Genomic DNA, 15,042 nt, shown 5'->3' on the forward strand with positions numbered 1-15,042 from the left:
GGAGGAAGGGCGGGAGTGTTATACGGCTAGGGAACCGGCGGCGGAGAGGGCTCTGCGTGCGGCGGCGGGCGGTGGTGCAGTGGGGGGTTGTGGTGGCTTGCCCCCTCCGTGTGTTGAAGAAGATGATCGCCGGAATGGCTGCCAATGGGCGGTTGGTGGAGGCGTATTGCTGGTCTTTGCCGTTTCTACGCCTCAACTTGTTTCCTTTATGTTAAAAAAATTTACACGTTTATATTGTGATTTTTATTTTTATTTTACAACTTTGCATATTGATTCTAGTTACTGTTTAATTTAATTTCTTGGGAAAATAATGGTCAAATTACGGTCACCCCAAAGATAATGTTAAATTATACAAAATACCCTCATGTTTGGATAATTGTAATCAGTACTTTTCAACTATGAATCTTTTTATATGTCCATTTTTGCGATGTTAAATTTAGTGAAATTTTCTCCTATTTGTACACGTTTTATCACATTCGAGCTCCACATTTTGAAACAAGATGATCGTAAAATGTGTCTCTTGGTTTGTACATATCAGATAGACGTGCATCAGAAACTGCATTTTATCACAAAACGAGTACAAACTAGAGAACATTTCACGGTGAATTTGATACAATAACGGTGAATATGTGAAAAAAACTCATAGTTGAGTAGGTAATTGTAATTATTCAAACATGAATTTTTTTTTTTTTTTTTTTGAGAATTTGACCTCACTTTAGGGATGACCGTAACTTAGCCAAAGTTTTATTATAAATATACACGTAAAAAGGTCTCGTATAATATTTTTTTTCTTTATTCTTTTTTTTTTTTGAGTAAATTCAAGTCCATTACAAGGGGAAGTAGGGGAGGGGGGGACTCGAACCCTAGACCTTTACCCTATTGGTAAAGGTTAGGTACCAACTCTCCTATTGAGGGTTGGTTCTTTATTCTTTTTCAAAAGGTCTCATATAAAATGTTGGGCCCACTAAATTCAAAATGAATTGGACTCTACAATTTTCATGGACCGGAGATCGAAACTTGGCCCAAAATCAACCCATTATTAAATCCCTAATCCTAAGTGCACTAATTAACCCTTAATTAATCATCTAAATAAATACTCTCATATTTGAGAACTGAACTTTAAGAACAGTGGAGGCGGGAGGGTTTTGGCCATGGCTTCTTCTCTCGTATCTGCTCAAACAACCGCCTTCCTCCGCAACCCCCTCCCCGACCGCCGCACCGCCGCCTTCCCAGCCCATGCTTACCGTCTCCCGGCCTTGCCGTATTCTCACCGCCGCATAGTCCTCTCAAAACCCTCAAAATCAATCACCGCTTGCTCCGTCAATCCCCCAGAACCGAACCAGTACCCGATTCGAGACACCCTATCCGGTTCGACCCGGACATTCGCGACAATCGGCGCCGTAGCCCTAGCCGCGTCGAAAGTCCACGGCGGGAGGCTGTTCACGCTGGCCGCGCAGGTGAAGGAGCCGGTGGTGAAATCAGCGGGGCCGGCGTTCTTCGCGGCCGTGAGGAGAAGCGAGCTGCGGTCGCTGAACACGCCGCTGACGGTGGTGGCGGCTGGGATGGCGAAGTGGCTGGACCTGTACAGCGGGATACTGACGGTGAGGTGCATGCTGAGCTGGTTCCCGAATATTCAGTGGGACAAGCAGCCCCTTTCCGCCATTAGGGATTTGTGCGATCCCTATTTGGGGCTTTTTAGGAATATCATCCCTCCCATTGGTGGCGTTTTGGATCCCGCTTCCTTGTTAGCGTTCGGGGTTTTGGGAGCGCTCGGTTCGATTCTCAAAGGTGCCGGTGCTTAGTAGTTCTGAGGTAGTTCGTTATGTTTATTATAGTGAATCCCACGTGCAGTTAAACCTCTATATATTTAGCAAAATATTAAATTATCTAATAGTTTAGTAGGATTTTATCGAGTCACATCAGAAGAAACCATTATTCAAGATTAATTTATAGTTTAGTAGGATATTTTAATATATATTTGAGTTTTTTTTTGGTAAGGAAGGAACCAACACCCAAACAATATAGATGCACTGGGTAAACCTATACTGTCTAGTCTTCATGTGGTTGTGTTTTCCTAGTTTCTTTTTAATCATGAATTTTCTGGATAACTAGTCCAGTTTCATACATATTGACTCAGTGAATGATGTGCTTTTGTTTCTTTTATATATATATATATATATATATATATATATATATATATATATATATATATATATATGAGAGAAGTATTGCATTGCAAGTATGAGTCCAAACCCTAATTGGAGGTCTAATTCAATCACACTGCATGGGGTTCAAATTCTCTATCAAATTAAATTACTCAAGAGTCCAAATTATATCACACTATCGGGAGTTCAAACCCTAGTTACCATATGAAATGTATGTGTATTAAAAAAAAATATCAAAGAAATTACGTACATTGTACGTCAAACTTCACGACAAATGATAATCAATTACGCATGGGACCCGGCCCGATCGATGGCGAGCACTTATGACGGGCCTAAGGCCCGTATTAATAGGTTGAAACATTCTACACATAATATAAGAGAGAAATAAGTAAGTTGTTGTTCGATTTAAATTTGAATTCAAATTTTTTCGTGTGGTTTGTGAGTTATTGCGTGAAATCGTTTTTATCAACCAATGTAACAGGTTAAAAAATCAAAATACTCAGAATTTTCTAAAATTAAATAAGACCAGAAATAAAAAAAAATCAATTATTTTAAATAATTATTTAAATTCCGAGATGTGGTATTTTTGTAATTTCAGAGCGTAGATCAAAATGGGGCAAATGGATGTAATCGAGAGTAGAATGGGGGTAAATTGATATCAAACCAAAGTACAAGGGAGAAAAGTAGAATTTACCCTATTTGTTAGGATGAATGTGCTACAACAGACGGAAAGGGGGCCAAATTGAAAACGTAACCAAAAGTTGCGGGGCTTAATTGTGTACAATTGAAAAATTGAAACCCCTTTTAAACCCTTTAAGCTGTCGAACCCAACCGCGGCATCACCGGCGTTCGCCATTATCTCTCCGCCCATTTCCGATGCTCTCTCTGGCGAGAAGAATTCAGAACTCCCACAGATGCCTCCAGCTCACCGCAGCCCAGCTACGATCGGTGCGAACCGACTCCGGCTCCGGCTCGCCATCACCTCGTACGCGGCGGCGGCCGTCCAAGTTCTCACCGTCGGCGATGTTGAGAAAAACAGAGGATAAGTCGGATTGGTGGGCCGTGGACGGAGAAATGCACGAAATCGGGGAGAACGTGCCGCTCCGGGAAAGGTTTGTGATCCCTAGGGATAATATTCCTAACAAGCGCCGCAAGCAGCTTCGAGAGCAGTTCATGCGCCGTACTCGCCTCGTCCTCAAGGAATCTGTTAGTTCTATTTCGCTTCGTTGAATCTTATTTTCTGCTGAATATTCATTTTTCACAAATTAAATGATTTGTGTGTTATACATCTTCGAATTGTCATGTTTCCCCCTTTCTATTTTTGTGCTGCTTTTAGGGATTTATTGTAGAAACTAAAATGGTGGATGTTAAAATTGGATTTTGAATTTCTGGATATGGATTTTCATTTGGTTAAACCTAAGTATTCTTCTTTTGCCAATTGAAAGGAACACGAGCCTTGGTGCAAAAGATACATGGAACTATATAATGAGCTTAGAGAGAATTGGGAGAGGTTGTACTGGGATGATGGTTATTCGAAGAAACTTGCTCAAGATCACGCGAATTATGACTCGACTGATGACGATGAAGCAGATTTCAATCCTAACAGGTTGGATGGCTTACGTTTGTTTTCAGTCATTCGTTAGTGTTGTCTAATCAATCTGTTTAGTAAAAAGTTGTAATTTCTTGTTATGGAAAGAATGAGAATGCATTAACGAATGATGATCGCTCGTGTGTTGCAGGACGAGAGAACCCCGAGCTGAACTAATCAAGGTAATTTCATTTTCCTTAATATTAATTTGAAAACTTACTTTATAAAAGGTGCTCTGCATATCAATTACTTCATTTGGTCATAGAACTTAAATAGTTATAATACTCAACCTATATTTCCAAACTCGTTACTTTTAATGTACGTATATCGCGTTCTGTATTCTCATCTTCGAGCATGCGATGTAACACATGAAGGAGTTTTGAAAATGGTATTACTTGTTAGCTGCAAAAGGTTTATTTGGGCAATAGTTGTTTGCTTTATAAGCTTCTATTGGTGCTTTGCTTCAACATTTCAACTGCACTTTGGTATGCTGAACTGTAAAAGGTTTTTGTAAAAGTTCTACTTCGACGGCAAGTCAAAAATGGCGAAACATTTTTACTGCAGGAACAAATCATGGGGAGGAACATGGGAAATGATACTAGGGAAAAGGTTAGCCAAATCCGAGGGAAATTTGAATATGACAGAGAGAGAAGGATGAGAGAAAAAGGTCAGTTTAATTTGTTTAAATAACTTGCTATTATGTACACATACAGTTCTGCATCTGATTATGATACTGACACATCTCTGATACAGTTCCGAATTGATTTAAAAAGAAAGAAAAAAAAAACAATTACTTACACTAGTAAAGACTCGGCCAAGTTATTCAGTTCAGTCTTGGTTCTGATTAATGGCTCAGTGGCTCTTCAAACTTGATATCTGTTATCGTTTTCTTGGCATCTAATCTAAGTTCCCCCCGAAATTTCTACCTGATTTTCCTATACGTAGGAAGTTAAAGTGTGGTTAAGGATGATGATGTTATTGGTTAAAATGTATCTGTTAATTAAACCGAGGCATATGTAACGAGCATGATATATACGGCAATTATGGTTCAACAGTTTACTATGTTATTTTTTTAGCGTTTCATATTAACAGTTCGAAAAATTTGCAGCCTTTGCACCTATGAATGGAGTAAATGACTTTGAGATGAATAGAGCAGTCCAGAAGAACGAGCCCTTCGACATCAGTAAATACATTTCCGAATCTGATAACGAATGATTGCAGACTGAAAGGTTTTGACTGAAATCAAGTCAACAGACTCTGACCTGAATTATCAGAAACATACTGGTCAAGCTGTTAGCTATGGTACTACATAGTTACGACTTTTATGTGTACTCGTGGGGATGTATAAGAATGACAGTATGTGCCATAGAAACTGGAATTTCGGGAAACGAAATATTGGGACATTATAGATAGTTTATGTTTTATTTGGTGATTTATTATAAATTTAGTAAAGAGTAGATTTGCTTGAGATTGATTCTGGTCAAGTTTTAATGTAATGTAATCCAGGCCTTGTGGATCAATGAATTTTGTGCACTGTATACGTCTTGGATCGAGTTTTCAAATGGTACTATGTCCGTTTCGTATTATAATTGCCGTTTAAGGTTTTGACATAAGTATTATAATAGCCGTTTGAAAGACAAGTTATGCTCGAAATTTATCATCTACTTTAGAAGGCAAGTTTATTGCTTTGATTCCGAAAGCTCGCTTCGAGTGTGTTTAAATTATGACCGCATTTGAATTTACTTGGTAGACAAATCAGGGAAGATCGGGACGTTTTCGATAAAACGAACATCTTAAATTTAAAATTAAAATTAAATTAACAAAAAATAGTAAAAATTCAACTTTATTTTCTGAATTTCAAATTTCAAATAAAAAAGAAAAGAAAATCTATTAATCACACCATACCCAGCCGGCGCCAATACAAATTCTCCGTTCACAGTCTTTTCCTTTCACTTCACTCTTCGAAGCAATAATTCAAGTGTAGATCAGGCCCGGATCTGAAGCAGCAGCCGGGGCATTTTCCGACCCGGAAGATGAGCGGCACGCGGCTCTGCGGATTGTTGGCGGAATTGGGGTACGAAGGTTACGGGTCGTTGGACCCGGACAGTTTCGAATGGCCATTCCAATACGACGACGTTCGGCCCATACTCGACTGGCTCTGCTCTAGCCTCCGCCCCTCCAATGTCCTCTCCCACTCTGAACTTTCCCAGTAACTACTCTCCTCTCACCTTCCATTTCACTTTTCTTCACTTTTGAACTCAATTAGCAAAATCATTGCAGATAAATTTAATTTTTTTTTTCTCGTTAAATCCTTGAAATTTTGGGAGAAAAATGGTATTAAATTGTCCTTTTTGAAGTTATGTTCTCTTTGTGTTTAGTTGCCTGCTCTTTTGGGCATACATTCATTTGATTATAAGATATTGAGTGAAGCAGTTGTTTAAGTGCTTTCTGAATTCTCATGGGTAGAAATTTCATGCCCATCATGTTTGATTTCATTTTCTAGTGTTTTTTTCCAGGAAACTCTGGACTTGAATAGTTACATATAATTTCTGATTATGGATTATATTGTAGCCACCAATTGTCAGGACCAAAGTATTGAGAAAATAAAACCTCGTGATGTATAAACGATCGTCTTTTTTTTTTTTTTTTTGTGTTGTTTGAAATAGTTAGTGTTATTGCCATATTCCTTTTTCATGCTGTGTACATTCTTTATGGTTCGATTAAATTTGTGTGTTAAGATTTTGCTTGATATGATTGACATTTCTTTTCGATAATCATTTTCCTTTCTTGTTTCTAGGTACGAGCAGTTTTTGCAAGAAGGGAAGCTGTTGGAGGTATGATCATACTGTTACTGTTTGTCCCCCCGTTCACTGTCCGTTTCCTTTTTTGCACCTTAGGCTTTATACTGAAAGCAACTTCCTTTTTCTATATGATATCATTTTAAATTTGCACATCTATAGAGTGTTTAGGATGATGCTTGCCTGAAATGTTGTTCTTCTTCTTTATGTGTTGGCACCTTCAGCGACTTTGATAAAGAGTTCTAAGGATTTAGCTACTAGATTTTCTCATTCTGTTGACTCGAGTTGAGGCCCAATATCTTTGGAGTGTTTCTCTGTGGTTAAGCTGATAACACAATGTAATTACGATTTCTTCGTCAAATAAAGTGATTTTTTCCCACTACATCTGGTTTTAATCTATGCTTGGATGGATTGATTTCGGAATATGAGTTCTTTGATTTGTTCTGATATCTCTAGAAAAAGTTGTCGTTCTAATTCTACATATCTGCAAACTACTTTTTTTTCCTACTGACTCATATTTTCTTGTACTACTGAGCTGGTTAGTGCTATGTAGATTGTATTTCCGTGAGTGTGTATTGTTATTGTGCAATTTGATGCATTTTCACTCATGTATTCATGGTTTACATGTCATTAGGGAGAAGATTTAGATTTTGCTTATGACAGCATTTCAGCCTTTTCAACCAGGAGGGACAACCAGGAGGCAGTATTTGGAACTGAAGAAGGATTGAAAGAAATACAGTAAATACTATTGTTGAGCTTCTATTTTTGGATTTGTTGCCTTATTATGGTCCATTGACTTCTTTGCCTCTGTTGTTGATACTTGCTTTCATGTTCAGTGACGCTACTTTAGCAGCAAAATCTGAAGCGTCGGAGTTGCAGAAACAGCTCCGGCAACTTCAATTCCAAAATGATATGCTCACTGGGCAGGCTTCAACACTGATTCAAGGAAGAAGAGCACGAGTAGCCGCAACTTCAAACGCCAACGGACAACTGACTACCATAGACGATAGTCTTTCAGCTAAAAATTTGGAGGTATGTTAAAAAATGTGAACTCTCTCCATGTGCAATTTTTTAGCTGTTGGCGTCGAGGTGATTGTGATAAATACATTCTTTTAATATAGATATTACAAAAGTGTCTTATAGACACTCATTTTCACCCTTCCATACCACCATTGTAATTAATATCACTGTGACCTAGATGAATGCAGTTCTTGGACGGATGGCCTCTACTGCTCAAGAGTTGGCACATTATCACTCAGGGGATGGTATCGCTTTTCCTTCTTTCTTCAGTATTTTTAGAATGAAATTTTGTTTTTTATATTCAAGGTGCGTAGTCTAAGTAGATTATGAAGATTCCTTATTTTATAATAAACAATAAAAATACTAATACTAAAAACATAGAATTACGTATTAACTGCTCTTAACAGTGTAATAAAAAAGTTAAACTTCTCCTAGCTTGATAATTGCTTTTCAAAATAACACAGGAAATGTCCTGTTCCTTTTATGAATAGAAATAAGTATAGTGGATATCAATCCAGTTGTAAGTTTGGGGTGTAACGTTTGGCAAAGTAGAGAGTGCTGTAGAATTGGCAAGATAAAGAACTGAGTGTAGTATAGACTTGTGCATGGAAGGAAATTATAATCTAGGTGCTTCGCTCCAATAATTTATGTATATTAACTATATGTGTATGTGATGGCTTTTTACATTCATTGCATACAGAGGATGGTATCTACTTGGCTTATGCTGATTTTCATTCATACTTGCTCGTGGATGGGTTCTGCATGAAGGAATTAAATCAGTGGTTCTCCAAGCAACTAGACACGGTACTAAACCTTTTTTTTGTTCTTTCCCTACTGGTATTTTAATTTAATTCCAGCACGAAACGAAGTGCTCAGAAAACATTTCATTATTGTTCTGATATACATGCGAAGATATTTGGTCTATTTATTCTAATAGATTTGTATGTGTGCTTTGGTGATCATGTGTCGTCACTAGGGTCCTTACAGGTTAGTGGCGGAGGAGGGGAGATCTAAATGCTCATGGGTGAGTCTCAACGAGATCTCGAATGTCTTGGTGCAAGGTACATCTCCCTTGTGTGCAAAAAGCTGTGTGCAATAGTGCACAATCATCCTCAAATAACTTGCCTAGAGACATTAGTCTTGCTGGTTTTTGTGAAAGTTCTAAAATTTTATGATTCTCATTGCTGATGAAGCAAATTACTGTGCACACATATATCATTATTATTCAGTGACATCCCTAAGAAAAATCGCATCTAGTTTTAGAAATTATGCTATGCCAACATAAAATTATTTTCTACGTTATCTTGTATAAAATAAAAGCTGAATCAATACTCTTCCTATTCTTTTCACCCTCTGTTTCCATTAGAAAGTTATCTTTCTTAAACACATGAAGCTGAAATCTGCCTGTCGATTGTCATTTAAAATAAACTGTATCATTACATAGAATAGGATCTGAAACCTTTTCCCTGTTTATAGTTTAAGTGGTTATTGCTAAGTACAGAACGCATGCTGGTCGACAGTCACAAATTCTGTTAGATTTTATTTTGACCTGCTCTGTTTTGCGACAGCTACACTTTTAAAAAACTTCAATCCTTGTTCTTCTGGTTAAGCTGGTTCTGCCGATCCATTATATTAAGTTCACTGGTCTTAGGAGGACGTGTCAAAACCGATATCTACATAAAATAATTGATCACATGTTGTTTGCATCAACCTTCTGATCTCTTTCATTTGATTGGTGTACCAGATTCAGAAAACATGCAGCATCAACGCCTTTCCGAATTGCAGCGGCTTCGATCCGTGTATGTGCCTCTATTTGTACAACTTATGCATTTACATTATAACTAAATATGTATCTGTTGATTGCTGAGTTCTTTGTCACACCATTTGTAAGTATCTTCCACACCTTTACGAGGTGAATTTCTACGAACTCTGCGATGACTTTTCCTTTCCTAATCAGTAATCACTGACAGCTGTCATTTTTTGTGCCAGATTCGGAACTAGCGAAAGACAGTGGGTGGAAGCTCAAGTTGAGAATGCTAAACAGCAAGCACTCCTCATGACACTTAAAGCTCAAGTGACATCAGATGAAGCTCACATCCATCTTGACCTTCATTCTCTTAGGTAATACTCTACCATCTCGAGTTCGTTTCTTTATCTTTGATTCTCTAAAAATGAGATACACTTGTTTTACCGAAAATTGTGTGCTGTCTTTTGTATTATTTATTTGCTTCTGCTATGAACTCAAAGAGATCTTAGCTTTTGTTACTCTTTAACGTTTTTTTTAATTAATGGGAAGATGAAAAGTGATTATCCAAATCTTCTCTTTGGCCTTCCAGTTTCATACTTCCGTTGGCTAGCTAGCAGGATCAGTGAAATGACAAATGAACTTTTTTGCCTCTTTAGGCGGGTAATGAGAGGGAGGGGAAATTTATGAGGAATGAGAGTTTTCGTAATCCATGATTATTTTTGACTAATTCCGGTAGATTTTTGGCGAAGTTTTGACTAAATCTGATGTTTCATTGTATATGGTGAAGTTTATGTAAATCATTTTGATTCTTAGAGTTACATGCACCCTAACCTATTGTCCTTGTTTATTAACAACGGGAAATATTACGTTCGTGATCAGTGATAGAATATTAGTCCATTTTATACTTGCCTAGTTGTTTTTTGTGTTTGATAACTTCTTATCAATCCTTGAACAGGAGAAAGCACGCCGAATTGGCTGGAGAACTTTCAACTTTATATCGGAAAGAAGAGAAGTTATTATCTGAGGTTTGAATCTGGCAACTTGTGGCAATTTTACCAAACAATCCTATTACGCACTGTAGCATCATTACCAAGTAGCAATTGCTACTTTGGTTCAGATTACGTTTTTCCATGCTTTCTTCTCCATATATTTCACTGCCATAGTCTCAAATTATTCCTTTTTTGCCTTCGACAACTTTTCGTCAGACAATTCCCGATCTTTGCTGGGAGCTGGCTCAGCTACAAGACACATATATCTTGCAAGGTATAAATTATTATATCCCAGTAGCAATTCTCCAACCACAATTTATTTTAGGTATCTCGTTTTCTCACTTCACGTTAACTTTCTTATTCAAATTTTTGTAGGGGACTATGATCTGAAAGTCATGCGTCAAGAATTTTATATTAATCGACAAAAAGCGGTATGTTTAGCATATTACGATGTCTTTTCATGTTGCATTTACAAAGATTCAGTTGCTACACGTTGATAAGTTGGGATATAAGTTATGTTTATTCTGTGCTAAATTCATGGAGGAAAATATGATCTTACTGAATAGGATCAAGTCGACTCCTTATTCTTTAATAATTTCAAAATACTTACATCTTCACTCACTCCCGAGACTTCTTTACTTTCTGCAGTTCATAAATCATCTGATTAATCAGCTATCACGGCATCAATTTTTGAAATTAGCCTGCAAGTTGGAAAAGAAGACTATGCTTGGAGCCTATACCTTGCTTAAAGTTATCGAATTAGAGCTGCAAGGTTACCTGTCAGCAAGCAAAGGTCGAGTGGTATGAATGCACTACATCGGTTTAATTTAGGATACTATCTCATATATTTTATTATTTTATTCTCTGCATTTATCACTTAATGTAAACAGTGCTTTGATTTAATTGATTTGTATGTGCATTATTATATCTTTCAAGGGTCGTTGTACTTCATTGGCTCAAGCTGCATCTGATCTTTCCGAACAAGGAGCAGTCGATGATAGAGACACTTTTCTCCACGGTGTTAGGGATCTTTTGAGCATCTATTCAAGTAAGGCATCAAAAAAGCATATTCCCTTTTCTTGATAAACAAAATCCATGATAGAAATAACCGTGTCAAATTTCGCAAATTTTCAGACGCTCAAGCTAGTTTATCAACATATGTGTCTGTTCCGGGCATTGTTCAGCAACTATCTAACCTTCATTCGGACCTGGTGACTTTACAATCTGACCTAGAATATGCCCTTCCCGAGGACAGAAACAGATGTATTAATGACCTGTAAGTTATTCCGTTAATTATATTATTAAAAAAAATCTGGAATTTGAATCGAAACGATTCATTCGCTGGGATTTTCTATAATTTCACAAATATGTTGTTTAGGATGGTGTTCGTTTTTTAGCAGATCATTACAACTTTTCGTCTGATGTTATTACAGGTGTACCCTTGTTCAAAGTTTGCAGCAATTATTATTTGCATCGTCTACAACTGCACAACCGATTTTGACACCCTGGGTATATACTATTTATCGATTTGTTCTTTTAATTGTCTTTTATCTTGCTAGACAACAAAGAAGCTGTAATCTTATGCTTCTCTCTCTCTCTCTAGACTCTAATGAAGGAGCTGGATGAAATGGAAAAGGTCAACGCAAAGCTCTCAACTGCAGTCGAAGATGTGATGCTCGAACATTCCAAGAAGAGCGAGGTATCTTTTCAATCTCATTTCTCCAGTTGATTCTGCTATCAATATTTCTTGATAAGACTGACCTTTGCATTAATATTCCGTAAATTCTGAAAAATTGATTGCTCGAATCACGTTTGAGTTAAAACTCCTTTTCTTTTTCAAACCAAATTTCGATTTATTTCACTCGTTTGTGAAATGCAGATTGTTAAACATCATTCCCAAGGAACAACGCTTCAAAGACGGGTGTTTGTTGATTTCTTCTGCAACCCGGATCGTCTGAGGAACCAGGTGAAGGAATTAACTGCACGTGTGATGGCTTTGCAGGCGCCATAGTCTAATGTACAGTATGTATTAATTATCATTGTTTGATTATTATATATCTATATAATGTTTGTAAATTCCATTCACCGAAGAATGTTATTTTTTTTTCTTTTTTCGTTCTAATTACAAAGGATAATCCTACATTCCTACCTATATATTGCTTTTCATTTATGTAGTCTTAAACGGTGTCGTTTTGTTAAGAAAAGCGACTAACTAAAAAAGCGGTTTGCAACTTTAGAAATCTTCAGGCCTAGGTAAACGGTGTCGCTTCGGCTTCTTTCAAAATACCCAATCAATTTGCCCAATCTGTGACAGTGACAAAAGAAAATATTTAAAATATAAATTTGATTTTATAATAAATTATTATAAATGTGTTTTTTTATTTGAATTTAATTAAGTAATTCGAAGATGATACTGGTTTAAGATTTTTTTTAGTAAGTTCTTTAATAGTTAAATTCGGTCGTAAACTCATATACTGTACAATATTGATTTACAACATGATAAATTAATATTTACATTTAATTAATAATTTCTTCGGTTCCAGCTCGATAAAATATATATTAAATTGTTAAATTGATAATTTAATATTTTATTAATTTCGACCTTATTAGCTTATATAAATTTAACTGTATATACAAATTTAAATTTAATTGTAAAATTATAATTCAAGTCTATCGCCACACCGTGACATCGATTTTTTCTTCCCCTCTCTCTCTCTCTCTTGCGTCGATTCACCGCGGTTTCTCTCTCTAAAATTTCTCCGAACACGTTGCCGCCCCTGCTCCACCGGTAACTGTTGCTTTTTACATCTGAAGTACATAAACCCAGTGTGAATTGAGGTAGGGTTTCTGCTTTGTTTTTTTTTTTTTTTTTTTTTTTTCTGTTCATTTTAGAAATTGATCACTGCTGATTTCTGCAGTTCTGGTAATCGATTCTACATAGTTTTTGCTTACATCTGCTGGTTACATGGATCCTATTTTTCAATTCTCGTTGTGTTTTTGCTGAATTATTTTCTGATTTTTTAGTTTGTGATTGTTAAGCTTATAAAATTGTGATCGCGAGAAAGAAAAATTACAAAAAACCGTTTGAAAAGATGTTTATAAGAATGTTCATGTGTAAGCCTCTTGTGTCCAATTGAGCTATATGCCTGTAGCCATTAATTAGCTTGGATGAATTATTGCTGTTTAGATTTGAAACGGACTAGCTTCGATCGTGTTTAATGAATCCCGGGTATTCTGTTGGAAATCATTCGAAGTAGAGATCGGATAGCGGAACTACAAGCGTGTGTTGTTATCAATTATCTTAGGTTTCGTTTGGATCTTAGGATTTGAAATCCACCACAATTTCTCAAAAAACAACTAAAAACGAGAGTTATGAATATGGAACTCCTTGTCGAGTGAGTAAGTGACCCAATCGAAACAAACTCGAGGGATTTATTATCATGGATTTGAAATTCTTCCCTCAAATCCTCTCATCCAAATGCGCCCTTAGTAAAATCTGTTTTAACTTGGTACCGTAAGCTGTTTCGTTCTCCAACCAAGGCTTGGAAGTGGAGAAATCGAACTAAGAATATCACGAGGCTTCTTTCTCTTTGCAAAAATCTTGATTTCCTATAGTTATTTTCTGACGTTGGCATGGGCTTGTTCCGTTTTCTCGTCTGCAGATTGAAGTGGATAAATGGACAGCGAGAAGAAGCTGATATACCACGAGAGGCAACGATTGCAGTTTTGTTTATTGCACTCCCTCAACAATCTATTCCAGGTACATGCTTCCAAAACTGCTTCCCTCTCTCGTTTTTGTTTTCGTATACTTCTCGTAATGTATGTTTATTTTTGCATAGCTGTTAGTGTTACAATCATGTGAGAGGTATCAATTTTCACAACTATGTAATGCATGTGTATTTCTTGAAATTTGTTCATAAAATTGTTTGATCGTACAATGGATTATGTGATAAATTAAATGCTATATAATTAGGAGAAAGATGCGTTTACTCGAGAGAATTTGAATGCCATTGCTGAAAAACTTGACCTCGAGGACCCAAACAAGACCACCCGGACCCCATTGTCTGTAATCTTTAAGCCTCACCATAACGTACTGACTGGGAATTACGATATTAATGTACTCATTTCTGCACTTGAAGAGAGGGGTAAAACGGTAATTTGGCATGATCGCCGTTCTGGTGCATCTTCAATTGATCTTGATGGAGATAAATTATTTGGCATTATAATTAACGTCCGTGTAAGAAGGTACGGTGGTCTATGGAAAGGTAGGCATTGGATTACACTGAGAAAAATCGAAACAGTTTGGTACAATTTGGATAGCGATTTTTCCGCTCCTTACCCTTTTATAAACACAGAAGAAACTAGGGAGTTTTTGGACGGTGTTATATCAACGAGCGGAGAGCTTTTGCTCGTCATGAATGGTGAAAATAATGAAATGTGAAAAAAACAGAAACGGGATAAAATTTAGCTTTAAGGCGTGGATTTTTTTACGTGTTGCCACTGATTCCCCGATTCGTTTTTTTTTTTGTGGGTTTAGATAATCATATTTCGTATAATCTTTACCCAGGAAAAAGATTCATGTAAATACAATTTCAGAATCATAATTGAAATGTAGAGTTTGTGTTGAACTGTTTGTAAAATAATATGTTGTTTGATTTTGCTCTGGATTGAATGTACCTGCATATCTGTCTCTACTGATTGATATCTTGAAGTTTTATGACAACCATAACTCAGA

At 36.8% G+C, this 15,042-nt stretch overlaps 3 protein-coding genes and 1 non-coding gene across 4 annotated transcripts; all 4 read left to right on the forward strand.

The window, feature by feature from the left end:
- Nucleotides 1–1,046: 1,046 nt before the first annotated feature.
- On the forward strand, nt 1,047–1,977 carry LOC105957403 (ylmG homolog protein 1-1, chloroplastic). The gene has a single exon (XR_016030729.1). It is a non-coding gene; the product is annotated as a ylmG homolog protein 1-1, chloroplastic (transcript).
- An 894-nt stretch (nt 1,978–2,871) lies between these two features.
- LOC105969373 (uncharacterized) lies at nt 2,872–5,339 on the forward strand. The gene is made up of 5 exons (XM_012994160.2): nt 2,872–3,371; nt 3,611–3,771; nt 3,905–3,935; nt 4,318–4,420; nt 4,862–5,339. Exons 1-5 carry the CDS (start codon nt 3,042–3,044, stop codon nt 4,966–4,968), a joined length of 732 nt encoding a protein of 243 aa, XP_012849614.1. The 5' UTR covers nt 2,872–3,041; the 3' UTR covers nt 4,969–5,339.
- Nucleotides 5,340–5,501: 162 nt separating this feature from the next.
- On the forward strand, nt 5,502–12,477 carry AUG3 (HAUS augmin-like complex subunit). Its single transcript, XM_012993977.2, has 18 exons — nt 5,502–5,962; nt 6,551–6,587; nt 7,186–7,289; nt 7,388–7,583; nt 7,750–7,816; nt 8,272–8,375; nt 8,548–8,632; nt 9,316–9,370; nt 9,561–9,692; nt 10,274–10,343; nt 10,524–10,581; nt 10,683–10,738; nt 10,956–11,108; nt 11,244–11,355; nt 11,442–11,583; nt 11,741–11,816; nt 11,911–12,006; nt 12,187–12,477. The coding sequence occupies exons 1-18, from the start codon at nt 5,787–5,789 to the stop codon at nt 12,316–12,318; spliced, it is 1,851 nt and encodes a 616-aa protein (XP_012849431.2). The 5' UTR covers nt 5,502–5,786; the 3' UTR covers nt 12,319–12,477.
- A 477-nt stretch (nt 12,478–12,954) lies between these two features.
- JOSL (JOSEPHIN-like protein) lies at nt 12,955–15,009 on the forward strand. The gene is made up of 3 exons (XM_012994068.2): nt 12,955–13,145; nt 13,970–14,067; nt 14,281–15,009. The coding sequence occupies exons 2-3, from the start codon at nt 13,984–13,986 to the stop codon at nt 14,746–14,748; spliced, it is 552 nt and encodes a 183-aa protein (XP_012849522.1). The 5' UTR covers nt 12,955–13,145; nt 13,970–13,983; the 3' UTR covers nt 14,749–15,009.
- The last annotated feature ends 33 nt before the right edge of the window (nt 15,010–15,042 follow it).

This window comes from Erythranthe guttata, chromosome 4, assembly GCF_056151865.1.
Source record: "Erythranthe guttata isolate IM_541 chromosome 4, IM_541, whole genome shotgun sequence".
Classification (NCBI taxonomy): Eukaryota; Viridiplantae; Streptophyta; class Magnoliopsida; order Lamiales; family Phrymaceae; genus Erythranthe; species Erythranthe guttata.